This window comes from Balearica regulorum, chromosome 10, assembly GCF_011004875.1.
Source record: "Balearica regulorum gibbericeps isolate bBalReg1 chromosome 10, bBalReg1.pri, whole genome shotgun sequence".
In the NCBI taxonomy this organism is placed as follows: Eukaryota; Metazoa; Chordata; class Aves; order Gruiformes; family Gruidae; genus Balearica; species Balearica regulorum.
In genome coordinates this window covers 7981559-8005371 of record NC_046193.1, presented here as the reverse complement: position 1 = coordinate 8005371, position 23813 = coordinate 7981559, and the positions used below count along the sequence as shown (strand labels likewise).

Sequence of the window (23813 nt, the reverse complement as noted above, 5' to 3'; positions counted from 1 at the left end):
GGGAGAGAATTGGAAGAGTAAAAGTGAGAAAACTCATGGGTTGAGATAAAGGCGGTTTAACAGGTAAAGCAAAAACTGCATGCACAAGGAAAGCAGATCAAGGAATTCACTCCCCACTTCCCATGGGCAGGCAGGTGTTCAGCCGTCTCCAGGAAAGCAGGGCTCTGTCACGTGTAACGGTTACTTGGGAAGACAAACGCCATCACTTGAAACACTGCCACCCCCCCGCTTCCTCTTCCCCAAGCGCCTTATAAACTGAGCATGACATCATACGGTATGGAATATCCCTTTGGTCAGTTGGGGTCAGCTGTCCTGGCTGTGTCCCCTCCAAACTCCTTGTGCACCCCCAGCCATCCCGCTGGCAGGGTGGCATGAAAAGCAGAAAAGGCCTTGGCTCTGTGTGAGCACTGCTCAGCAGCAACATGTTTATATAACAAAAACATCTCTATATTATCAAAGCTGTTTCCAGCACAAATCCAAAACATATCCCCACACTAGCTACTATGAAGAAAATTAACCCTCTCAGCGGAAACCAGGACACCCTGCCCACATCCTTGCCTGTATCCCTGCCCTGGTCCCTGCCCTGTTGTCCCCCAACACTAAGCATGTCACCATCCCTGCTCCTGCCCATATCCCTGCCCCATCTCTACCCCCTTCCCTGACCCCGACTGCACCCCATGCCCACCCCGACCCTTACGCGTGTCCCTGCCCCATCCCTGCCCCTTCCTGCTCCCTCTCCCTGCCCCCTGCCCATCCCTTGTCTCTGCCTGCCTGCCCCTGCCCGGAGTTTCCAGGCTTGAGTTTCATTTTTTTGGCTCTTCCTAGTTTCCCGGGATGACCCAGCTCAGGCGAGCAGGGCTACCCGTGGGCACCCACTCCGCGGCACCCGGGCTGCCCACGGCCCCGCGTGGGGAATGGGAGGCACCGGGGCGGTCCCCGCGGGCGCCTCTTGCACTTTCGTTTCCAGCCAGCGGGAGTCAGAAACCGAAACCAGAGAAGAAAACAGAAACTCCCGTTTCCCGGCTTGGCCGCAGCCGACGCTTAAGGCAGCGCGGGCAGCAGCGTCCTGCCCGTACCGCCTGCCGCCTCCGCTGCCGGCGGGCGGGGGCACCAGGGCCTCCGGTGATGCTGGTACCAGCCACGTCCCGTTAACGGGGGTGACACCAGGGTCTCCCGTGGCACTGGCCGCGTCCCATGGCCTGGGGGGACACTGTGCCGCCAGCACCAGCCGTGTCCCAGCGCTGGCTGCGCCCCAGCCCGGACACTTGAGCCCCCCCCCCGGCATGGGCACAGGCAGGGCACCCCCGGCCCCCGGGCAGGGCCTGGCGCAGGGTCCCCGTGGTGGGATTCTGCCTCCGGACAGCTGGACACCCAGGGCGGACCCTGTGCGACCACGGGCACCCCAGGACGTGAGGTCCCGCAGCGCCCCAGACCCAGCCTGCGGGCAGCTGCCTGCGCTGCCACCGTCGCTGGGGAGAAGCGAAACCCCGGGGCCGGGACCACCTTAACTTCCCGGCGGTGACGCCAGCGGGGTGGTGGCCCGGGAAGGTTTAAAAGCTGCTGCAGGCAGGAGCAGGCAGCAGCTAGCGGTGGGGAGGTTTGCAGGCAGGGGAGGTTTGCAGGCAGGAGTGGGCAGACAGCAAGTCAGGAGGGGGCATAGCGAGCGACGGCACCTGGCAGGATGGATATGGGGCAGGCGATACTCACGAGCGACCTGACAACGGTGGCTGCCAACAGGCTGGATGGCTGGATCGCGGAGGTCCTGCAGCCCAGCCCGGCTTTCTGCAAGCAGGTGAAGCAGACAGTGAAGCAGATCTGTGACTTCCTGAAGGAGAACTGCTTTGAGACTGGAATCCGTGTCCTCAAGACTGTCAAGGTGAGCACTGCCTGGCTCAGAACCAGCCGGCACCCCTGCTGCCACCCTTCCCTCTGTCCTGCTGCTCCAGCTCATGCCCTGCCTCAATTTCCCCTGGCAGCCCCAGGGCAATCCCGGTGCCGAGGGGCAGCGGTGCTGAGCAGGCAGGGCATCTCTCCACAGGGCGGTTCGGCAGGCAAGGGCACGGCCCTAAAGAACAAATCCGATGCCGACGTGGTGCTCTTCCTCAGCTGCTTCTCCAGCTACCAGGACCAGAAGCAGAATAGAAAGTATATCCTGGATCTGATCAAGATGAGGCTGCATGTCTGTAGGCAGAACCTGACATTCACTGTGAACATTGATGAGCCCCGGTACAAGGGTCCTGGCAATACGCCACGCTCCCTCAGCCTCACCCTCCGCTCCAACGAGACCTTGGAATCCATCGAGGTGGACATCCTGCCCGCCTATGATGCCTTGGGTAAGGGCTGCAGGCTGGCGCGGGGCTTGGGTATCAGTGCCGGGGTGGTTCTCACTCTCCTCACCACAGGGCAGGTGACCCAGAACATCCTGCCAAACGCGGAGGTGTACGTGGATCTCCTGAGAGCCAGCAACAGCCCTGGGGAGTTCTCCCCCTGCTTCACTGAGCTGCAGAAGAAGTTTGTGAAGCGTTACCCTGCCAAGCTGAAGAACCTCCTGCGCCTGATCAAGTACTGGTATAAGGAGGTGAGGGGCTGCCCAGCTTCCCTGGCACCCACTGGGCACCTGCCCCAGCCAGCTCTCACCCCCACCCCCATCTTCTCCCCAGATGCTGAAGCCACGGTACCCCACTGCGGACCTGCCCCCCAAGTATGCCCTGGAGCTGCTGACCATCTATGCCTGGGAGGTGGGCACAAACTGCTCTGAGTCCTTCAACATGGCTGAGGGCTTCCGTACGGTGCTGGAGCTGCTGTGCCGGTACCAGGAGATCTGCATCTACTGGGAGACATACTACTCACTCCAGCACAGAGAGATTGGTGCCCATGTGAAGGAACTGCTGCGCAGATCCCGGTGAGGACCATGCCTGGTGGGACCTGTGCCACCTGTCCTGCAGCACTGCCCAGGACTGATGGCAGCACCCACCCTCTGTGTTCACAGTCCCATCATCCTGGACCCTGCTGACCCCACGGGGATCCTGGGCCAAGGCAATAATTGGGGCCAGGTGGCACATGAAGCTGGCCGCCACTGTTCTCTGCCCTGTGTCAGCTCTGCTCAGCCCTGGAATGTGCAGGTAAGGCTGCCTGTGCCTGCAGGCATTGCAACCCCCCGCCCCTGCTGGCTTTGCCCACTCACCCTCCTGTCCCCGCAGCCGGCCCGGGATGTGACGATTGAGGTGAAGCAGATGACAGGCACCAGCCTGAGCAAGACCGTCAGCCCAGGCATCACCATCCGGAAGCTGAAGGAAGAGATCGAGCAGAAGTGGAGCATCCCTTGGTACAAGCAGCGCCTGGCGCAGCAGGAGCAGAACGGGAGCAGCCTCGTCCTGCAGGATGACAAGACTCTGGCCGTCTACGGCATCTTCTACAGCACCACACTGATCCTGCTGCAGACTGAGCCCCAAGCGATGGAGGTCTTCGTGAAGGATGACAAGAACCGGACCACCACCTACACGGTGCTGCCCACTGACACCGTCCGGCAGCTGAAGGAGCAGATCCAGACCCGGCACGGGCCTCCTGCTGACCAGCAGCGCCTGACACACGGCTCCAGGGAGCTGGAGGACAGGTACACGCTGGCACACTATGACATCCAGCCCAGGAGCACCATCTTCATGCTCCTGCGGCTCCGAGGGGGTGCAGGCCCTGGGCACCCTCAGCTTCCTGCCTGCCCACCCTCCTGAGGATCATCCCTGGCACCAGCCCATGCCCCTGTACCCACCCCCCACCACCACCGTGCTGCAAATAAATGCCTTGGTAGATCCTCGTGCTGCTTGCTGGGTTGGGGACAGTGCAAGTGGCACAGGGGGATGGTCCAGGGGGGATTTGGGATGAGGGGGGACCTCGATGCCACCAGCTGCTGGGTGGCACAGGGACACGTGGGTGTAGAGCAGTGGTGCTGCCTGAGCTTGGGGTGCCCGGTGGGGTCAGGGGTGCCAACCGGACCTCAGGAAAAAAACCAGCTCCATCTGCCTGCTCCTGCCTGCAGCAGCTTTTAAACCTTCCCGGGCCGCCACTTCCCGCTGGCGTCACCGCCGGGAAGTTAAGGTGGTCCCGGCCCCGGGGTTTCGCTTCTCCCCAGCGACGGTGGCAGCGCAGGCAGCTGCCCGCAGGCTGGGTCTGGGGCGCTGCGGGACCTCACGTCCTGGGGTGCCCGTGGTCGCACAGGGTCCGCCCTGGGTGTCCAGCTGTCCGGAGGCAGAATCCCACCACGGGGACCCTGCGCCAGGCCCTGCCCGGGGGCCGGGGGTGCCCTGCCTGTGCCCATGCCGGGGGGGGGGGGGCTCAAGTGTCCGGGCTGGGGTGCAGCCAGCGCTGGGACACGGCTGGTGCTGATGTCACGGGGAGGGGCTGATGTCATCCCAGGCAAGGAGAGGTGGCAGGTTCCAGCGTCACCGGGGGCCCCGAGGTCACCTCCCGTCACCGCCTTAAGCGCGGGGCTGGCAGCACCGGGAACCACCAAGCCAAGTTTCGGTTTCCACGCCAGCGGAGGGGGGGAGCTGTAAGCCTGGAGGGACTTGGCGATGTTCCCACGGGATTTGCGCTGCCCTCCCCGCCCCCGGGGTGCTGCCGAGCCCCCGACTCTACCGGCTCAGGGTGCCAGCGGGGCTCCCCGCTGTAGGGCACCCCCCTGCCCACCCCGAGTGCTCCGTGGGGTTCTGGGGCACACGCGGGACCCTGGGCTGAATCCTCAGCTTTATTGTGCTCAATTAGTACAAGCCCCCCCGCCCCCCCCCCCGCGCCACTGCTCTGCACCCGGGGCGCTGCGCACCACCTCCGTGCCCCCGCGCATCTCCCCCTCCCCGGGCACCCCTTCTCCTGCCGGGCCCCCCGCAATCCCGCCAGCGCCCGTCCTGCCCCTCTGGGGTCCCGCTCCTGCCCGCAGCCCCCCTGGGACCCGAGGGTGGCCCTACTGCCCCATCCCCCCGCGGTGCCATGCCCGGGGGGGACGGGACACAGCCTGGCCCCGCTGCCCCCCCGCTGGGGCAGTTTTACATTCAATCCGTAACAGTTGTTAATAAATATTTCGGTGACTCTGCGGTGCCAGCAGCCAGCTGGGTGTCGTCCCCCCCCCCCGCCACTGGTGCTGGAGCCGGCGGCCCCTCGGGGGGGGGGGGGGGGGCGGTCAGCCTGGCTGCCCTCCCGGCCCCCGAGCTGCAGCCCCCCGCCGCTGCCTGCGCCCAGCTCCAGCGCTGCCGAGGCCGGCGGGGGGCTTCGCCCCTGCCCGCAGCCCCGCTCCTAGGCCGAGCCCGGCACCCGGGGCCGGCCCCGGGGTCACCAGGGGGATGCACTGCGGGGGCCCCGCTCGGCCCGCTGCCCCTCGTGGGTGCGCCGGTGGCGGGCTTTGCGCGGCTCCTCGCCCTGCCCGCGGCCGGGGGGTCCGGCGTGAGCGCGGGCGGGCTGCGGGGGTCTCCCCCGGCTCCAGAGCCGCTGGCAGACCCGGTCTGCGGCCCCCAGCGGCGGGCGCTCCACCAGCTGGAGGAAGTCCCGGTACCAGACCTTGCGGCCGGGGGACCCGGCGGCGAGCTGGGGGTCTCCGGCGGGGGCCGTGCCCGCTGCCTGCCGGGCACCGATCACCTCCAGCGAAAGCCGCAGCAGGGGCTGGGTGAAGCCGTGCTCGGTGGCGTGGCAGAGGTAGAGACCGGCATCGGCGCGCTGCACGCTGCGCAGCAGGATGCCCCGCTCCGTCCGCACCACCCGCTCGTCCACCTGTACCTGCGGCAGCCGCGGGGATGGGTGGTGAGGTCGGTAGGGCACGGCCCCGCCAGCGGCACCCAGCTGGGGAGAGCCTACCTCTTGCTGGGGGTCATCTGGGGTGCGCTGGTACGTCCAGAGGACGTGGGCTTGCAGGGATTTGGGAACGCACTCCAGGAAGGCGGTGCTGCCCTCCACCCCGTAGAGCTGCTTCTGGGGCACACTGCCCCGTCGCGGGTCTGGGGGGACATGGCCCGGCCGTCAGCCCCCCCGGCCCGGCAGGGCTGACCCCCCCCAGCTGGGTCACGGCTCACCTTCAGAGCAGAGCACGTTGGGGTCACCGTTGCGGACGTCCTGCCGGCGGAAACGCCTGTGGGAAGGTGGCAGGGGAGCAGGGGCTGCGGGACCACAACCTGCGCCCCTCACCGTGGCCTCAGGGCAGGTTGACCGCTCCAGAGCCGTGCCCCGGCGGATCACCTACCTCTTGGTGTTGGGCACGTAGCGGGTGCAGGTGGTGCCATCCCAGGCACAGTACGGGTCCCGGGCCAGGCAACACTCGGCACAGGCTTTGCCATAGGCACCACAGCGGTGCAGGGGCAGCTGGGCCAGCGCTGCGGCTGAGCCAGCATAGAGCTGTTGCTGGGGGGGTGAGAGAGACCAGACCTGAGCACCCCCACGCTGCAGCACGGGGCCGGGCAGAGCCATGGTGGGACACGGGGACCCACCCGGGGTCCTCCCTTACCCGCTTGGAGGAGAGCTGCAGGCTGGTGATGGGGGAGGCATCCTGCAGGCAGAGTGCAGGCAGGAGTTAGAGTGTGCCAGGGGGCAACCAGGCGTCCGGGCTGCCGGCTCCCACGTCTCAGCCCTGGCACAACCCAGAACATGGGCAGCACAAGGGGGTGCTGGGGGGGTGCGGAGCCCCCCCTCACCTGGAAGACCTGCAGCTCCTCCAGCAGCAGCGGCTCCATGCGGTGCCAGCTCTCCGTGGGCGCCGAGACCACCTTCAGTACCGTGCCCACATCTGCAGGCAGGGAGGGATGAGGACGGGGGTCCCAGCCCCGGTGTCCCCCAGCTCTCTGCCCCTGCCCCAGCCCCAGAGTCACCACATGCCTGTGCCGATGAAGAGGACATCGTAGTGGCCGTCAGCAGCAGTGACGCGGTCCACAGCGATGCGGGTAAAGGTGTAGGGCACGGTGGCTTGCAGGAAGAGAGGGCGCTGGCCGTGGGGCAGCACCGGGTTGTACATCAGTGGGTGGTGCCGGGCGAACTGGATCACCTCGTCCGGGAAGTCCTTGGTGGAGCCCAAGGTGCCGAAGGTTTTGCTGGGGCACTGCGGGGAGGCGGCTCTGGCTTAGTGGGGTCTCACTCCCCACCGCCCCCACCCCGGGTACCGGCATCCCACCGGTGGCACCAGCCGGGACACCACGGCAGACGTACCATGCCCGGGCGGGGGTATGGCACACGCCCCTGGTACGACACCCACTGGTAGTTGGGACCCTCCTTGTGTGCGAAGGGGCCCAGGAAAGCCCGGCGGATGTCGGCCATGGTGTAGACGCAGACTGCCGAGCCCTGGAAAATGGAGCTGGAGGGAGAGAGAGGGGACAGTGTGAGAGGCAAGGGGGATGCCGCTGGGCACGGGGGTGGGGGCTGGCGGGGAGGGGGCTTGACCTGGAGGTGGAGAAGACGGTGTAGACCAGGGGGTTGCGCTTGTCCCTTGTCTGCAGCAGGAAGACGTCCCCTGCAAGCCAGGAGGGCATCAGCGCAGCCACGACGTGCCAGGGCCGCCTGTGGGCATCCTGGGGGGCTGCCCCCTCCCACACTCACGGAGCTCATCGAAGTGAGTGTCCGTCCCATCGGTTCCCGGCACGGCGCAGATGAGTCGAGCTTTCAGGAATGTTGTCCACTTGTTCACCAGGCTGCGCTGCCCGCCGACGTCATTCTGCCGGGAGAGGGAGGGTACCGATGTCAGCAGCAGCAGGTGGCACCTCCGGGCACCCCCAGCCCACCTGTGGATGCTCTCACCCGGCAGATCTGGCCGATGCGGGCAAAGCTGATCTTGCCCAGCCCCTGCTGCCGCTCCACCGCCGTCTCACGGAAGAAGAAGTAAATCTTGTCATCGTCAGGGTCCTCGCTCTCCGGCACCCAAAAAACGGCCACGAACTTGGGCTCTGGGGGCAGAGGGGTGCCACCTCCAGTGCTCCCGCCAGCTCTGCTCCCCGGGGGTGCTGAGGCACCTGCCGGGATCCCAGGAGGGCACAGACCCCCCCCAGCTCGGCTGCGGGGCACAGGCACGGTGAGATTGGGACCCCACCGGGCACCGGGAATCTGTGAGGGGCACAGGGACCCTCTGCAGGCAGCTCAGGACAGAGTGCGGCCAAGCCAAGAGGACTCACTGCCCCGATGCCTCCAGGGAACAGCGATGCCACACCAGTGTGCCGGCAGCCCCGCCACCCTCCCACTCCCCGGCACTGACCATTGAGCCAGCGGGAGTCGTGCTGTTCGGTGCGGATGGAGGGACGCCGGCCCAGGCTGCGGAAGATGGTAAAGTCACGGCCCATCAGATCGGTGGCCACCCCGGAGTAGAGCTCCTCGCCTGGCAGGCACCGAGGGAAGCGTTACGGGGAACCCCCCGGTACCCCCCTGCCTCACTGTCCCCCGGCGCCAGGCTCGGCTCTCCCTTACCCACGAGGACGGAGGCAGCTGCGTGCCGGGGGTCGTAGGGGCTCTTCCCCTTGCCGTCCTCTGTGTGCCGGGGGTCCAGCTTGAAGAAGGGCTCCTGGAGGGGGGTAAGGATGGGAGGCGAGCAGGCGGTGGCAGCCGGGGGCTGTGGCGGTGCTGGCTGGGGGGGCTCACCTCTGCGTGCTGGCTGGCCTCCACGAAGGCGCAGACGGGGTGGAAGGCGCCGGTGCCGCAGGCGTACAGGTGGGTCCGGTTGTACGGGTGCAGTATCTTCACGAAGTTCATGCACTCAGCCTGGGGGTGGAAGGCATAGGGAGGCAGCGCTGGGGCAGCCCCCTGGCACCCTGCAGGCTCCCCCTGGCACCCCCTGGCACTCACGGTGATGTCCTTGCCGGCCCAGTTGCACTCCTCCCTCCACTCCACCGGTGCCGGCCAGTAGATCTGCGGGGGGAGAAGGGGACACTCACAGCCCTGGGGTGTGCCCAGGGCCGCCCAGCCGGCGTGTCCCCCCCACCGTTACCTTCCTGTCCCGCTGGCTGATGTCATCCAGGGCCAGGGAGAGGAGGTGGTTCTGGGCGCCGGCGAAGAGGCGGCCACGCTCCTCATCCAGCAGCAGGGCCTCGTAGCAGCACGAGCGCTCCAGGGCAAAGAGGCGCAGCCCGTGGCGAGCCCGCAGCTCTGCTGGGACCCGCCGGCACTGCTCAGCCCAGCCCCACTGTGGCACCCGCCGCTGCCCGGCACGCACCCTTGCCCCAGACGGACCTGGGTCTGGCCATGGCCCCCACGCTGTGCCACCCCTTCCCCCAGACCTGTCCCACTGGCTCGACTGGGTTCACCAACCCGGTGCCGGTCCAGCACCCATCCCCACACCATCCCGACACCCATCCCTGCACTGCCCAGCACCCAACCCTGAGTCAGCCCAGCACCCATCCCCATGGCCCCAGCACCCATCCCTGCACTGCCCACCCCGGTGGCAGGCGGTGGGGGAGAAGGGGCCATTCCCTGCCCTGCGGAGCTAATCCCACCGCAGCAGGAACAAACAGCCCTTTGTCAGGCTGCGAGGAGAGCGCTTGCTGGGACCCGCTGCTGGACAAAGCCCCCCCATGCTGCGCTGGAGCCCATGGGGTGGCCAGTTGGGACACGGCACCAGCTCCCTGGACAGCACGGCACAGCCGGGGCCAGGAAGTGCCACCACAGCGCACCGCGGGGAGACAGACACCTAAGCTGGCACACGCCGGGACTGAGAGCAGAGGCCCAAGTGCAGGCACGGCCCCGAGGGCAGGCAGGTGGCCCTTGGGGGGGCTGGCATCAGGCGAGGAACCTGGCAGCCTGCAGGGAAGGCAGTGCTGGTGCCGGTGAGGCAGCAGTGCTGGGGTTTTGCACCCCTCCTGCCGTGCAGCCCCCGCCCCCCCGGGATGCTCCCCTCCCCCGGGACGATGCCGGGTGCTGACACGGCACTGGTTCACCCATGCCCAACCCTGCGTCCCCCCACCCCGTGCCCCCCACGCTCACCGGGGAAGGCCAGCTTGAGGCGGGGGGTGGCAGCGGGCGGGGGGTGGCCGGCGGCGGGGCCACGTAGCAGGAGCAGGAGCAGGAGCAGCGTGCGGCTCATGGCCGGGGCCTGGCTGGTGGCCCCGCGGCTAGGGCAGAGAAGCGAGACCTCAGCTCAGGTTACAGCCCCCTCCCCGCAGCCCCCAGACCACGATCCCTCCCGGCGCTGCTGACGGGATCTGGAGACCCCCAAGTATTGGCATAGGGCAACCCTGGCACGGCACGAAGGGATCCCCCCTGGCTTGACCCAGTGATTGGGGGGGGGCTCATGGGCCAATCGCATCCCTCCCCAGTTTTTAAGCCCCCATTAATCCAACACCAAATTAAATGGGCTCCAGGAGCAGTACTCCTGCCTCTGCCCGAGGGGAAACTGAGGCAGCCCGGTTGAGCAGCACCCAGCCCTCCCACGCCTCCCCGAGCCCCGCTGGCAAGAGGGCGCTGGGCTCTGCCCATTCCTGCCTGCAAGCACAGAGCTGTCTTGCGGGGACGGGGCAAGCACCAGGGTGGTGCCAGCTGGACAGAGCAACCTGAACAGGCAGCAGGCTCCCGAGCACCAGGGAAGCTGGGAGTCACAGGGTCCTGTGCCTCGGTTTCCCTCTCTGCTACAGCCCCCGCCGTCTGGCCCCCGGCCCTTCTCGAACCACCCTGCAAACAGGAGCTGGGGTGGGGTGGGGGCATCTGGCTGAGCAGGTGCCCACATCCCCTCAAGGGGCCCACACCGGCGTGCCCACCACGGCGCAGGGGCACAGTTCCTCTGGCGCCGGCACCCGCACGCTCCCCCCCAGGGAGTGGGAGGCGATGGTTATCGCGAGCATCGCGCCAACACGCAGCTCGCCGCCTTGCCCGCCGGCCACGCCACAGCAACCCCGGGTAGCTGCAAGCAGCCAAGACTTGCCAGCCAGCACCTCCCCGTGCCGCGTGCGAAGCGCAAGCCCAGCCAAGCCAGTCATCGGCCCCCGGCACGGCCGACGGGTTTCACCTGTGCTGTGGCCGCCGGGGCCTCACCGGGACACCGGTGAGGACAGAAGCCCCACCACGGCACCGGGGTTCGGTTCAATCACCCAAGGCTCTGCCGCCCTACTCAGGCACGACACGAGCCAGGCCAGGGGGGCACGCACGCGTGACAGTGCCCGGCACAGATCTGGGCACGTCTGCCTGCTGCCCGGCATGGCCAGCCGGGGCTTGCGCTGGGCTCCTGCGGGCAGGGGCAGCCCCCTCCCGGGCAGGCAGGGTGGGGAGTGGGTCCGGGCAGCAGGCAGCGAGCAGCAGGCAGCAAGGCAGCGGGCAGGGGCCCCGGCCGGGCGCGGTGCCGCGGAGCTGGGGCTGCCCGGCGGCCTGGCCCGAGGGCGGCAGGCGCTAATTGCATTTCCAGAGGCGCCGGGACGAGGCGGGGGCCCTGCCTGGCTCTGCCAGCCCCCCCCCCGGCTGCCGGCGGGCGAGGGCCGTGGCGGGGGGGGCGCCGGGGGTCCTCCCGCCTGCCCGGCACCTGCCAGCCCCCACCCGGGGGCCGGGGCGGACCCCCGGGCACCGACCCCCCCACGCCGGCTGCCCCGGCCCGATGCTGGCAACGGCGGGCAGGCTGGAGGGGCAGACAGCAGCGGGAGCACGGGAGACCCCCGGTGCCAGCGCCGGCAGCCCCAGCCCACGGAGATCCCCGGCGCCAAACCCCGCAGCCCCCGCTGCCAGCCCCGGCACGGACCCAGCCCCCCGAGACCCCCGGTGCCAGCCCGAGCAGATCCAGCCCCCCCGGTGCCAGGCCCCCGGTGCCAGCCCGGGCAGACCCCCGACGGCAGCCCTGAGACCCCGGCCCGGGACACCGCCCCCCCCCCCCCCGGTCCCGGCCAGCTCCTGCACCCTGTCCGGCCCCCGGCACCCACCTGGGTCCCAGCTCGGCTCGTCCCGGCCCGGCTCGGCCCCGCCCTCCACGTCCGCCGGGAGTAAGCGGGACGGCCCCGGCGGGGCGGGGCGGGGCGGCGGGGGCGCGGCACGGCACGGGGGGCACGCGCACACGCACACTCGTGTGCAAACGCACGCACATGCAAACAGACGCATGCACAAACACCCAGGCACCCTCACGCCCCCCCCCCCCCCCCAGTGTAAGCACTCTTACGGACACTTGCACACTCACACGTGTGTGCAAACACACACTCAGCCACGTGCAAACAGACGTGTGCAAAACCACACACATGCAAGAATACCCAGGCACACTCAGCCACGTGCAAACACACCCACTCACACTCCCATGCAAGCACAAGCATGTGAAATCACCCAGGCACGCTCACGCACACCCCACCACTGATGCTGCTGCTCCACCTGGCCCTCGGTGACATCCACCACCCCCGGGCAGAGCTGAGCACGCCGCGCTCGGCACACGAGTGACTCAGCACACAAGTGGCCAGGCTGCCTTGTCCCTGGGGCGGGCAGCTGCCAGCCAGGTGCCGCCTGCCCGCGTGTGGGGTGCCAGGGGCTGTGCTGGGGCCATGCCGGCGGGCACTGGGGGCCACGGCGGGGGTGGTGGTGGGCCGGTCCTGCGCCCCGCTCAGCTGCAGTCCAGATGTCTGGCCCAGGCCCAGCCCGGAGCAAACAAAATTCCTCCGCTGCCTCCCATTTTCCAGCTGCCGCTGCCAAGAATAGCAAGTGCCGAGCGGTGCTGGCAGCGGGGCCACGCACGCGGTGGCGAGCAGGGCTTGGGGCCACCCCCTGCCTTGTCCCCCCCACGCCCCTGGCTGTCCCTACCTGCGGGTGCGGGCGTCCGGGAAGGCAGGTCCAGCATGAGTGAGGAGGCAGGGGGTGCAGGCAGACAGGCAGCGGGTGCAGGCAGCAGCGGGTGCAGGCACGTGCAGGGTAAGTGGGGAGGCGGGGTGCAGGCAGGCAGCGGGTGCCAGCAGGCAACGGGTGCAGGTGGGCCGGCAGTGAGTGCTGGCAGGCCAGCAGCAGGTGCAGGCAAGCCGGCAGCGGGTACAGGCAGGCCGGCAGCACGCACAGGCTGGCAGCAGGTGCCGGCAACCTGGCAGTGGGCGCAGGCAGGTCAGGTGCAGGTGCAGGTAGACTGCTGGTGCAGGCAGGCAGTGGGTTCAGCAGGCAGTGGGAGCCATGTAGGCAGGCACAGGCAGGCCAGGAGCAGGCAGGAAGAGCCGTGCCAGGCAGAGTGCCCAGGCAATGCCCTTCCGTCTCACTGCCGGTAACCCTCCTGCTGCCGGCCCGGGTGCACTGGCGTGCCGGCAGGCTGGCAGCACCCTCTGCCCCAGCACCACCACCCATTCCCCTCCCGCTCGCACCACGGTGCCAAGCTCCAGCCCAGCATCCCGGGCAGCGAGGGGGACGGGGACTATGAGGGGATGGGTGGCAGGGGAGCTGCTGGCACTGGTACGGCAGGGGTTACTCTGCTGAAAGACTTTGCCCGGGCGTCACGGCAGGACTTTGGGCTGGGTGGCCCCCAACCCTGCACAGTGGGCACCTTCCCTTGCTGTGCAGCACCGTGCCTCAGTTTCCCTCCACCCAGCTGGGACCTTTCCCCCGGGTGCCGCTCCCGGCAGACGTGGCGAGGTGGCCGGGTGGTGTCACCATCACCCCAGCCCCAGAGCCCTGCGGGGACCTCGCCCGCAGTGGCTCCGCCTGGAGAAACCATCAGGCGTCAGAAGGGCTGGGCTTCCATCCCGGAAAAAACGGTGCGGGAGGGATGCGCCACGTCGCCTGCCGGCCACCCCTTCCCACTCCGACGGGTGTTCCCGGCAAGCGCCAAAGCTGCCGGGCACTGACGCAGGGACGGTCCCCAGCTGGAACAGGCATCGCCACCAGCATCCCGTCCTCATCCCCGCACTCACTGCCAGGCCCGCGGAGCGCGGTGCAGTCAGGTGCTGGTGGCCTGGCTCCCCACCAGCGCGGGGGTGTCACCGCTGGCGGCATGAGCAGGTGCTGGCACCTTCGCTCTTTGATCCCTTCCCTGCCGATGGTGGATCCGTGCCTGGGGATCGCTGCCTCGGCCAAATCTCCCCTGGCGCTTCCGAGCCTGGCGAGCATCAGTAGCTCTGCTGGCGGCACCGGAGCCCCCAGCGGTGTTTGCGGTAGGAAACGGCTCCTCTCCACCTCCGCAGGGCTCCCGGGGGTGGTGGGGTGGCAGGCAGTGGCCAACGGCTCCCGCACCTCCTGTGCGCCAGCGTGGCGTGGGATGGATCCGCGCCATGGGTCACCAGGACCAGTGGCTGCTGGAGAGCCCGCACAGAGCGAGACGGGCCAGGATGGGCATCTGCTAGCCACCAGGATGGGGACACATCCTGCACCCCAAGCAGGAGCAGTACCTTGCTGGGAGACCTGTGGGGTGACCCAGAGCGAGGTGGCTGCAGGGTGGCCCCCTGTCTCCCTGGGGGGTGGGGTCCATCCCTCTGCCCTGGTGGAGGCATCAAGGCTGCGGCTGGCCAAAACCCAGGGGAACAAGGTGAGCTGCATCGTGCCAACTGGTGTCATAGGTGTCCCCGTGCCACCTGGGCTTGGCTCAGCCCTACTCCCCAGCCAAGAGAGGTGCTTGTGCAAGCAGGGTGGCCTTTGCCAGCACTCCTGGTGACACTGCCGGCTTGCCGGGGGGACAGGAGGGAGGAGAGGCATTCTCACCCCAGCCTGCACCCATCGCTTGGGAATGGGGATTCCCTCCATGAGCTGGTACCTCCTGGGCCTGGGTACCCCAAAAAGCCCTCAGTGGTTTGTGATGGCACCAAAGACGTGGCTTTAGGGCTCCTTTGGGAGTCCCCCCCTGGTACAGGACCCCTTATTGGCTGCCTGTGTGGCTCCTCCATCCCTGGCCAGGCTGGCTCCTTGTCCCAAGCTCCGCTCCCCACCACAGCCTATGGCTTTTCCAGGGGGACAAGGTGAACCCTGCCGTGCAACAAACACTGCCGGTGTCCCCTCACTGGCACGCTTGGCTCGGCTGTGCACCAAGGCAGGGAAGAGGCTGCGTGTCCCTGTGGGACATGGTGTCAGGCCATGGGTTGGCATCAGGCCTCAGGTGGCCACCAGATCCCTGGTGCAAGGGGACAATGTGCCAGGCAGGGAACAGAGCCCACAGGGTCCCAAGCGTGCCAGCACCAGGGCTTGGCTGGTGGCAAGCAAACGCACGCAAGCCAGCTACATCCTTGTAGTGTGGTGTGGTGGTGATGTCCTGGAGGGACACCAGCTCAGGGCTCGCACACCATCTATGGATACAGCCCCCTGACCCTACATCCACCCCCCATCACAGCACACTGGTGCAAGACCCCCGCAGCAGGGACCCGCGTGGCCCCGGCACATTCCTGCCAGGATTAGGTACCGGCTCCCGGCAGCACCATGCCAGTGTAGCCCAGCTAATCCTTTTTTAATTGTCCCCACCCCGTGCCGGGCTGAGCTGGCTTGCCCAGGGCACGTGGGGTGCTGGGTGCACCCCAGTGCCTGAGCACATCTGGGGTGCCATCATCAGGTGTCCCTGCTGTGGGACCGAGCCGTGGGGTGCACAGTGAACCTTTGGGGTGGTGATAAAGAAAGAGGCATCCATCCTCCCGGTGCAGCACAATGGCTTTTGGGAAAAGGGAGGGATCCTGGGCTTCTAGAATCCCACCCTGCCGCCCTCAGCTTTGTGGCCACTGGCAGCCAGGGTCTGGGACAGGCAGAGGGGCTGCGTCATGTGCACAGAAAACTGCTGAGCTTGAAGCTCCTCGAAACCATCCCAGTGGGGCAGGAGTCTCAGTGGAGCCACGGTGCATGGGACACAGCATGCAGGCTTTCTGCCACTGACCCAGCCTTCTCCCCATCCCGGTGGGAGGGCAGAAGAGACGCTGGCTGATCCCCATCGCCTGCTGCCCTGCCCCAGACCCTCCGGCCCTGCCCTGCGCCACACCGACTGGTGGCATCCAGCTCCTCCGGGCTTTAAAAATAGGCTGGTGTCCCTGCCACGGGGTCAGTAATTTTAGCTGGGGCGTGTCTAGCCAGGAAGCATCTGGACCATTCATCTGCTCCTGCTGGCCCGGCTGCATCCACACCCGGGGCTGATGTCAGCCCTCGCTGCCCACTTGCTTGTCCCTGCCCCGGGGCAGCACCCAGCGATGCGGCCCAGCCATGGCCACCCTAGGCATGGGCGACGCCTGGCAGGACGGTGAGGGCAGGGGAGCGGGGACAGGAGTGCCCGGGTGCCCCCCGAGCCTGCTTGCTCCCCACCCAGGGCATCTTTCCCCCAAAGCCGGTGGCAGCAGGGAGCACAGCATCCCACCAGCACGGCGCCCAGCAGCGCCCAGCTGGGCAGTGGCAGAGGGGTCCAGGCACCCTGCCCACCCTCCTCCTCTCACCCTGGCCCCCCAACACAACAGCCACTTCAGATCGCCTCCCACGGTGCTCCCGCAGAGCCGCGGCGGCTGGGAAGGCTGGGGGGGCCGCCGCCGAGCATAATGCGGCTATTGACAGGCGAGCCGGCGGCCCCGGCGAGGCACAATAGGGCCTTGTCTGCTGGCCCAGCTCCCGCTCCTGCCCAGCCCCATGCCCAGCGATGGGCTTCCCTCTTCCCCAAACGGCTCAGAGCTCGCCCAGGTGCCAGCCAGGGCAGGCCCTACCCAGGGCCGAGCCAGCAAGTGCAGTGGAGGAGCTGTGGGTGGGAGGGCACCAAATGAACCCCCCTTTCCCAGAAACCAGCACCCTGGGGAAGGGGCATCACTTGGGAAACCCCCCAGCATGGCAGTGCTCCACAGCTGCCCCAGCTGGGACAGGGCTCAGGGGGTCCCCACTCAGACCCAGGGTGATGGGGACAAGGAGGCAGCGCACATGTGACGATGGCCCCGCTTCCTTCTCAAGACCGTGTCCGAGCCTGCTGGTACCCAGGACCCACCTAGGGGAGACAGGGACCTGGCATCCCCCCAGGGAGCTCCACCGCCCCGGCCCCCTGACCCTGCAGCCCCCTTTGGTGGGGCAGCCCGATGCCCCACGGCCGCTGTCTCACCTGCTGCGGTGCGTGGGCTCTGCTGGAGCTCGCCCGGCTCCTCGCCTGGCTGGTGAGCTGGGGCTGTGGCTGCCGCCTGCTCTTTAAACCCCAAATCCCCAGTGCCGGGCGCCAGTCCTGCCGGCAGCGGGGGCGGAGGGAGGGGACGCAAAGCCTCAGTCCCTGCTCCTGGGGCCGGCACCAACAAAAGGCGACTGTGTCCCGTGTCCTCCCCATGCACCCAGCGACCTGGCCGGCTGCTCGGGGACAGCCCCTCGGGACCCCGGGGCTCCCCAGGATGCCGCCACCCCCTCCACCTGTGCTGGGAAGGCAGGAGAGGTGTGGGCAAGTTCTGGGACCCAGATCGAAGCTGCCGAGCATCCCGATGTCCCCAAGGACCCGTCCCTGCCTGCTTGGTCCTCTCCCTGCCTGGAGGGGTGCCAGGGTGAAAGCGCTCTCCGCCGTCCCCCTGCCTCATCTGCTCCTGCAAAGCCCAGCCAAGCAAGGCCGGAGGGTGAGGAAAAGGGGACACGGCTGCTGCTGCAGTGCCTGTGCCTGGGGGACTCACCCCATGGGACCCCCAGAGCCCTGCCATGCCAGAGCTGCGGGGCCAGGTGGCTGCTTGCAAAGCATCCTTGTGGTCCGAAGGCCGGGAGCAGCCTGTGCCGCCTCATTAATGCGGGGTAAATGTGTAACGAGCTCTTGGCTGGGCTGGGGCGGTTAGAGCCGCATAGCTCCTCTCGCCCACCCGGCATGCCGGGAGCTGCAGATGCAGTAGATTTACCACGTCGGGAGCCGTGCAGCCAGGGCAGGAGAGAGACGACGGGTCTGTCTTACAGCTGGACACGCCAGGGTGACTTCAGCTGGAAGGAGCGGAGTGGGCAGCGCACTGGGCTGGGACGGGAAAAAGCCCGTCCCCGGAGGAGGGAGGCTGACCCGCCACCCACGCCTGCCTGTCTCCGAAACGGAGACACGCTGGTGGGGCGTGAGGGCGAGGGAGCCAGGCTCTGCTCTGCTCTGCGGTGCCCACCAGCACGGGAGGCAACAGGCACCAATTTAATAAAAAAACAACACAGGAAATTCTATCTGAAGGCAATACTTTTTTTTTTTTTTTTTCTGCTGCAGCAGTGGCCAGGTGCTGCCCCAGAGGCTGCGGAGCCTCCAGCCATGGAGACAGGCAAACTCGGCTGGGCCTGGGCAGCCTACGCCAGCTGAGCCGCTCCTGCCATGGCGTGGAGCCGGGAAGCCAGCGAGGGGGCTCTGCCCACACCAGCTGCACTGGGGGGCTGGGCCAGACCCCAGGCTCCCTCTCTGGGACCTGCTGTGCCCCACGCGGGAGAAGAGGGGCCAGGGGGATGTGGAGCCTGGGACGTTGCCCGTGCAGAGCCGGGCTCTTGCCGACGTGGCCGCAGGACAGCACGTTGCAGAGCTGACGGGTGCAGGTGCATGGCACACCGTGCCGCGCCGTGTAAAGCCACAGGGCACTGTGCAATGTCGAGCTCCACGGGCATCTTTCAGGCTTGGGGGTCCCAGGGTGCAGGTGACTCCGGGGAGTCACTGGGTGGCACGGCCACCCCTCCCCGCAGAAGAGGCTGAGAAGGGCCAGGGCTGCCCCATGGTGGGGCGGGCAGCTTGCCAGGGTGCTGGCCCCCCCCAAACTCCTCTGCTGCCACCTCCGGGGGGCCGGCCCCTACCTCTAGCAGGGAGAGCCCCTGCCCGCACCCTTCCTGCCTGCCCTGCCCCAGCACCCTGCCTGGCCGCAGGGATGGGCAGGAGCCCCCTGCCCCCTGCCTGTTCTGAGGGAGGGCCGGGGCACAGCAGGGCCAGCACCCTCCCGCCAGCCCCTCCCGCCCGGGGGACGAGGAGCAGCAGCCTTGCGGGGAGGTGGGAACGGGGGATGGGGACGTGGGGAGGGAGGGCTTTCGGGGGGACACGGGCCTGGGGTCAGACGAGTGTGACGGGACGAGGGGGGCCGTGGCGCCCGGCGGGGCCCGGTGCATGCCGAGGCCCGGCCGTGCCGCCCGCTGCCGTCAGAGGGCGATCGGGGCCCGCGCGGCCGGGCCGGGGCGGGGCGGGGCGGGGCCGAGCCGGGACGTGGCGGCCGCCGGGGCGAGCTGGGCGCGGCGTGGGGCGGGGCCGGAGCCTGGCGCGGGACGGCCGGAGCCCGCGGTGGCGGGGCGGGACCGTTACCGGGCACGGCGCAGGAGGCCCGGCCGCGGGGAGCGTGCAATGCTGCCCCTGCCCACGGCGTCACGGGATGGCGGCAGTCCCGCGTGGGCGGAGTGCCGGGGTCACTAGCGCCGTGCCCGGCGCTTCAGCCGGTGGGAACCGGGGGTGGCTGGCCGCCGGCGGGGCGTGTGTGTGGGGGTGGGGTGGGGTGGGGTGTGGCGCGGTCACGGCCACGGCCACGGCCCTGCGCTCACCTTGCCGGCGGCAGGGCGGGGAGCGGGCAGCGCGAGACTCTCGGCAGAGCCGGCGCAGCCACCCGTGGCCGGCACCCACGGCCCGTCCTCCCCGAGCACCAGCCGGAGTTACGGTGCCAGCAGGGCGGCTGGAAGCCCGTGTCCCTGTGCCCACACCGGCCGCGGTGCCACCACGAGCAGTGCTGCTGGTGGCATCCCCCATGCCCATCCCGGCCGTGCTTCCTGCAGCCAGCCGAGCCCGCCATTGGCGACCGCAGGCAGGGTGGGGGTCCTGGGGTGTCGCAGGGGGAAACAGGACCGAAGCGGGGTGCCCCTCTGGCAGGGGAGCTCCGAGAAGGAGGCCAGGGGTGGAAGTTGCATGAAGCACCGTACACTGCTGATAGGGAAAGGTTTCAGGGGACGGGGCTGTGGTGGGAGCGCGTGTGGTGGCTGGGCAGGGCCCGGGCACGTGCCCCTGGCGCATGCTGGCTGTCTGCTGCCAACCGGCCGGTCCCAGCTGGCCCGCAGCCCCCGGGGACTGGCCCAGCCCCACGGCAAACAGCGCTGAACTGGGCAAGTCAACCCCTGTACTGGGCAAGGAGGGACTGCCCTGCACCCAGGGCCGATGGCTGCGGGGCCGCCCCAGCTGCACCTCGGCACTTTCCCCACCATGCTGGCTGCCCTGGCACGGCCTTCTGCCAGCACAGTGGGTGCCGCTGTTGGCTCCGGCTCCCCCCCCCTGGCTCAGCCCCAGCAGTCCCCTGGCTGTGGGCAGGTGGTGCCACTGGCTCTGCTCAGCCATGGGGGTCCTGGGGGCAGGAGTGCCAGGGGCTACCGGGTGCCTGGCTGTGTGCCGGTGGTGGCGGGGGCCGGCTGGGGCTGTTTTCCTCTCTGTTTGCTCGGCCGTGGGGACGGGCAGCGATGCGGATCAAGGCCGGCGTCCCCTGGGCAGCCAATTGTCGGCCAGCTCAGAGGGGAGGGAGAGGGGCAGCCGCCCTGGGGCTTTCCCAACCGTGGAGGAGGACGCCATGCAGCGCTGCCTGGCCTGAAATGGTGCCAGGCTCAGCCCACCCAAGCCTGAGGCTGGGTAATGCCGGTGGCGACTCAGAGGTGCCCACCAGAACCCCAGCACCCAGCGCTCCCCAGCTGCCCCCTGGTTGGGGTGGCCACCCCCCTGCATCCCACTGCTGTAGGTGCTCGGGGACCCTGGTGCTGGGGGACATGGCAGCCTCGGTCCTGAGTGCCGGCATGTCCTTTTGTGCTTCTCTCGCTGAATCCTTTTCCCTGGCAGGTCATGAAAGGGCCTTTATCCCCTCTCCTCCTCGTGGCCGGATCACACCCAGCAGGACCCTGTGCCGCCGTCTGGCACTGGGACTGCCAGTCACCCCGGCGAGGGTGGGGGCCCAGCACAGCCCTGCTGGTGCGTCCCGTGGGGAGCTGGAGCAGACTGCGGCTTCACCGGGGCCGCATGAGCTGTATCTGCTCCTGGGCCGGCTCCGGACCAACTGCCCCCCCCCAGGGAGAAGAGGGACACGGCTGTGGCCACGTCTCCGTTTTTGGCCTGGTTATTTATATCTTTAAACAAGGATGCTACAGTCGTCTGGGCCGAAAGGCATCCCTGGTCCTCCCCTGCTCCCCGGTCCCCAGCTCCCCAGCCATCTGCTGCCCAGGCCCTGGGCAATGTGCCCGACCCCCCCCCGGGGCTCCCCCAGCCAGCTCCACGCTCGTGGCAGCTTGCTAGGGAGCTCAGGGTTGAACAGGAGACACCCCATCCCCAACACTGCCCCACATTTTCTTCCACTGCCCCACACCAGAGCCCTGCTCCTGCTCTGCTGAACATTAACTGCCCGTCCCAGCTGTAGCTTGGTCCTAGACCTGGCGTCCCAGGGGGGTTTGGCTGGGGGTCTGGCCCTGCACCCAGCCCAGGTGGGTTTTGGGGTGTAGGGCAGCCTAGCCCTGCTGTCCTGCACTGCCAGCATTGCCCCATGCCTCCTTGGAGGCTCTGGGAGCTGCCTGGGGTCCATCCCTGTCCTCAGGGAGCCTGGGTGGCTGCAATGTGGGATGCCGAGCTCCCTGTGGGATGGAGGACCCTGGGGCTTGGGAAGCCGATGGATGGCAGCTCGTGGCCTGGAGACCCTCAGGCCCCGTGCACATAGGAGTGTTCCCTGTGGGCTGGCGGGTCCCCCAGGTCCCCCTGTGAGCATGGGTCCCCCAGCAGACTGGGGGCCTGATACCGTCTTGTGTATCGCTGCCAGAGCATCCCTCCAGCACCTCTTTGCCTGCTTGAGGGAAAATGCTGTCAGCCCTATGCCCAGCTTTCCAGTGGGACGTGGGGAGCAACAGAGCCCAGCAACTGGGGACACTGGGGAAATGGGCCAAGACTCAGAGGAGCTAGCCCAGAGCGGGGCACTGGGTGCCAGATATTTCAGGTGCATCACGGCCACTTGGGCTTGTTTGGCTTTAAAGGCGTTTAAGTTGCATTTAAAGGCATTAAAGTCCTTGCTAAGTCTTTGTTTAATTGCCTTAAAGGCACTTAAGCCCTTGCTGCAAGACAGCAAGCCCATGGGAGCAAAGCCCCTGGCCTTGGTGGGGCTGTGGGGTGCTGCCAGCGGGGACAGCGGGGACACGGCTGCCCTGCCTGGGTGGCAGAGATGAGCGGGCTGATGCTGGCATCTCCAGAGGTGACAGCGGTAACGGTCCCCCTAGGCCAAGAGGAACAGTTTGTCCCCATCTCTTAGGGCTCAGGGCATCCTCCTGCCCTCAAGCACTTTCCGAGCAGACTTGGTGCTTGATGGCTGGAACTTGGAGGAGCTTGTGTGGGACCAGCATCCTGGCAGGCACTGCGGGAGCTGGGGGGTCCCAGGACCATCCTCCAAGCCCTGCAGTGCTGCAGGGAGAAGCAGCGGGGTTACCCCGGGGTTCGTCCTCGGTTCCTTGGTTCCCAGTGCTGCACTTGGCAGGGAAGTGATTGAGCGCAGAGATAACCCACCCTTCAGGTCTGCTGAGCAGCACTTTGCTTCTGGCTTCTGTAAAGTTAATTGGTTTCGAGGTTCCAGGAACAAGCGAAGGAGAAAAACCCACTCTCCCAATGTGCGGGATCATTGAATGCTCTCTGGTGAGTTATAATTGCAAATCATGTTTTGAAATCGCATTAACCAATTAGTCCTTGTTGTTGTTGTGCCCTGCCACATGACAGCATGTGCTGCGAGGGAGGCGGCGGTCAAGGGTGAGGGAGGGGGCCACGAGCTGCCCCCCGCCAGCTCCAGGCCCAGGCGCCATGCTGCTGGCATCGGGGGGGCTTCTGTGGAGGAGGTGGCTAGGAGGAGGAAGGGTCCTGACCTGGGCATAGCCTAGGGCAGGTGTCACCCCGAAGTCCCCCCCAGCCCACGCTGCTGGCCGCAGGCATCCCTTTCCTCCTGCCACCGGCATTCCTGGCCCCTTTTGTGCCTCGCTGGCTTCCCAGTGATGGGGTTGGGGGGACAGCGGCAGTCTCAGAGTCCCCGCTGGGTACTGGGGTCATGCTTGCGGGATGGCCGGTGCTGCAGACCAGAGGCATCCGCTGGTGTGTTCCAAGCAAGGACAAGCTCCGGGAGGCTTCTTGCTGGAGAGCCCATGGTGGTGGCGGGGGGAACACCGCTTTGGATGCGGGTCTAACTGTTATCTCCACCATATCTTCCTGCCATCTCCCAGCTCAGCCCTGGGAACAGCGGGCAGTGGCAGGCAGCAGCAGGCAGCAGGCGCAGGGGCCGGGCAAGGGAACTAAGCGTGACAAGGAGAGCACGCCCTGGCCATGCAGGGCACCTGCTCCTTCGTGGCTGGGTCCTGGCCGGCCTTATCCTGCATCGGGATGCTCTTGAGGCTGAGGGGTTTTATGGGCTCACTCTAATCTGCTTGATCTCCAAGTGTGGTTGAAGGATAAAAAATAGGGCAGCTTTTGGCTGGGGGGATTGGTGAGAGGGCAAACTGCACGGGGGTGGGCTGCAGGCGAGGGCTGTGGCACTGCACAGCCGGCATGGCGCTCAGCTCCCGCCACCAGCGAGGCAGGATGCTGCTGGCAGGACGCGCCGTGCCGTGCTCCCCCGAAGGCTCCTCACATCTGGGAATCCGGCGTCAAACTTTCCAGCCGGCCAGAGAAAACCGCACGGCTGCAGTTTTGCAATCCACTGGAGCCCGGGCACAGGCCTGACACCACCAGAGACGGCGGCAAAAATGTCCCGGGCTGTGCCAGGGAAGCACCATCGGCCGGGGGCTCGGGAGGCGGAGAGGAGGGTCTTAGCCCACCCCTCTCCCAGGCAGCCCCTGGCCACAGCAAGGGGACCAGTCCCCGCTGTGGCCAGCCTGGCTGCAGCGGGCTGGAGCTGCCGTGTGCTGGCTGCGAGGTGCAGGGACCCGTTGGGCCAGCTCTGGGAAGTTTGGGGACATCTGCACTCCCTCTCCCTCCTCTCCTTCTCACTGCTTTGGTTTTCTGCAGAGCTTCAGCTGGACGCGGTGGGGATGGTGAGGGCATCTCC

General features: G+C 67.6%; 2 protein-coding genes across 5 annotated transcripts; one reads left to right on the top strand and one right to left on the bottom strand.

Moving 5' to 3' along the window:
• The first annotated feature begins 1584 nt into the window (after positions 1–1584).
• LOC104629345 (2'-5'-oligoadenylate synthase 1) lies at positions 1585–3806 on the top strand. The gene is made up of 6 exons (XM_010311800.2): positions 1585–1876; positions 2039–2333; positions 2403–2578; positions 2661–2902; positions 2990–3122; positions 3201–3806. The coding sequence occupies exons 1-6, from the start codon at positions 1682–1684 to the stop codon at positions 3726–3728; spliced, it is 1569 nt and encodes a 522-aa protein (XP_010310102.2). The 5' UTR covers positions 1585–1681; the 3' UTR covers positions 3729–3806.
• Positions 3807–4799: 993 nt separating this feature from the next.
• Positions 4800–17516, bottom strand: SEMA3B (semaphorin 3B). 4 transcript variants are annotated; one of them, XM_075761947.1, is made up of 18 exons: positions 11847–11958; positions 9931–10058; positions 8939–9099; positions 8797–8859; positions 8593–8712; positions 8422–8515; positions 8213–8332; positions 7762–7907; positions 7564–7678; positions 7408–7477; positions 7177–7321; positions 6850–7069; positions 6669–6760; positions 6482–6523; positions 6221–6378; positions 6054–6109; positions 5839–5978; positions 4800–5760 (listed from the first exon to the last, which is right to left on the bottom strand). In XM_075761947.1, the coding sequence occupies exons 2-18, from the start codon at positions 10028–10030 to the stop codon at positions 5320–5322; spliced, it is 2283 nt and encodes a 760-aa protein (XP_075618062.1). In that variant the 5' UTR covers positions 10031–10058; positions 11847–11958; the 3' UTR covers positions 4800–5319. The 4 variants fall into 4 exon arrangements, with proteins under 4 accessions (XP_075618062.1, XP_075618060.1, XP_075618064.1 ...); XM_075761945.1 differs by lacking the exon at positions 11847–11958 and adding an exon at positions 17469–17516 and having other exon boundaries at positions 4801–5760; XM_075761949.1 differs by lacking the exon at positions 11847–11958 and adding an exon at positions 16922–16996 and having other exon boundaries at positions 4802–5760.
• Positions 17517–23813: the final 6297 nt, after the last annotated feature.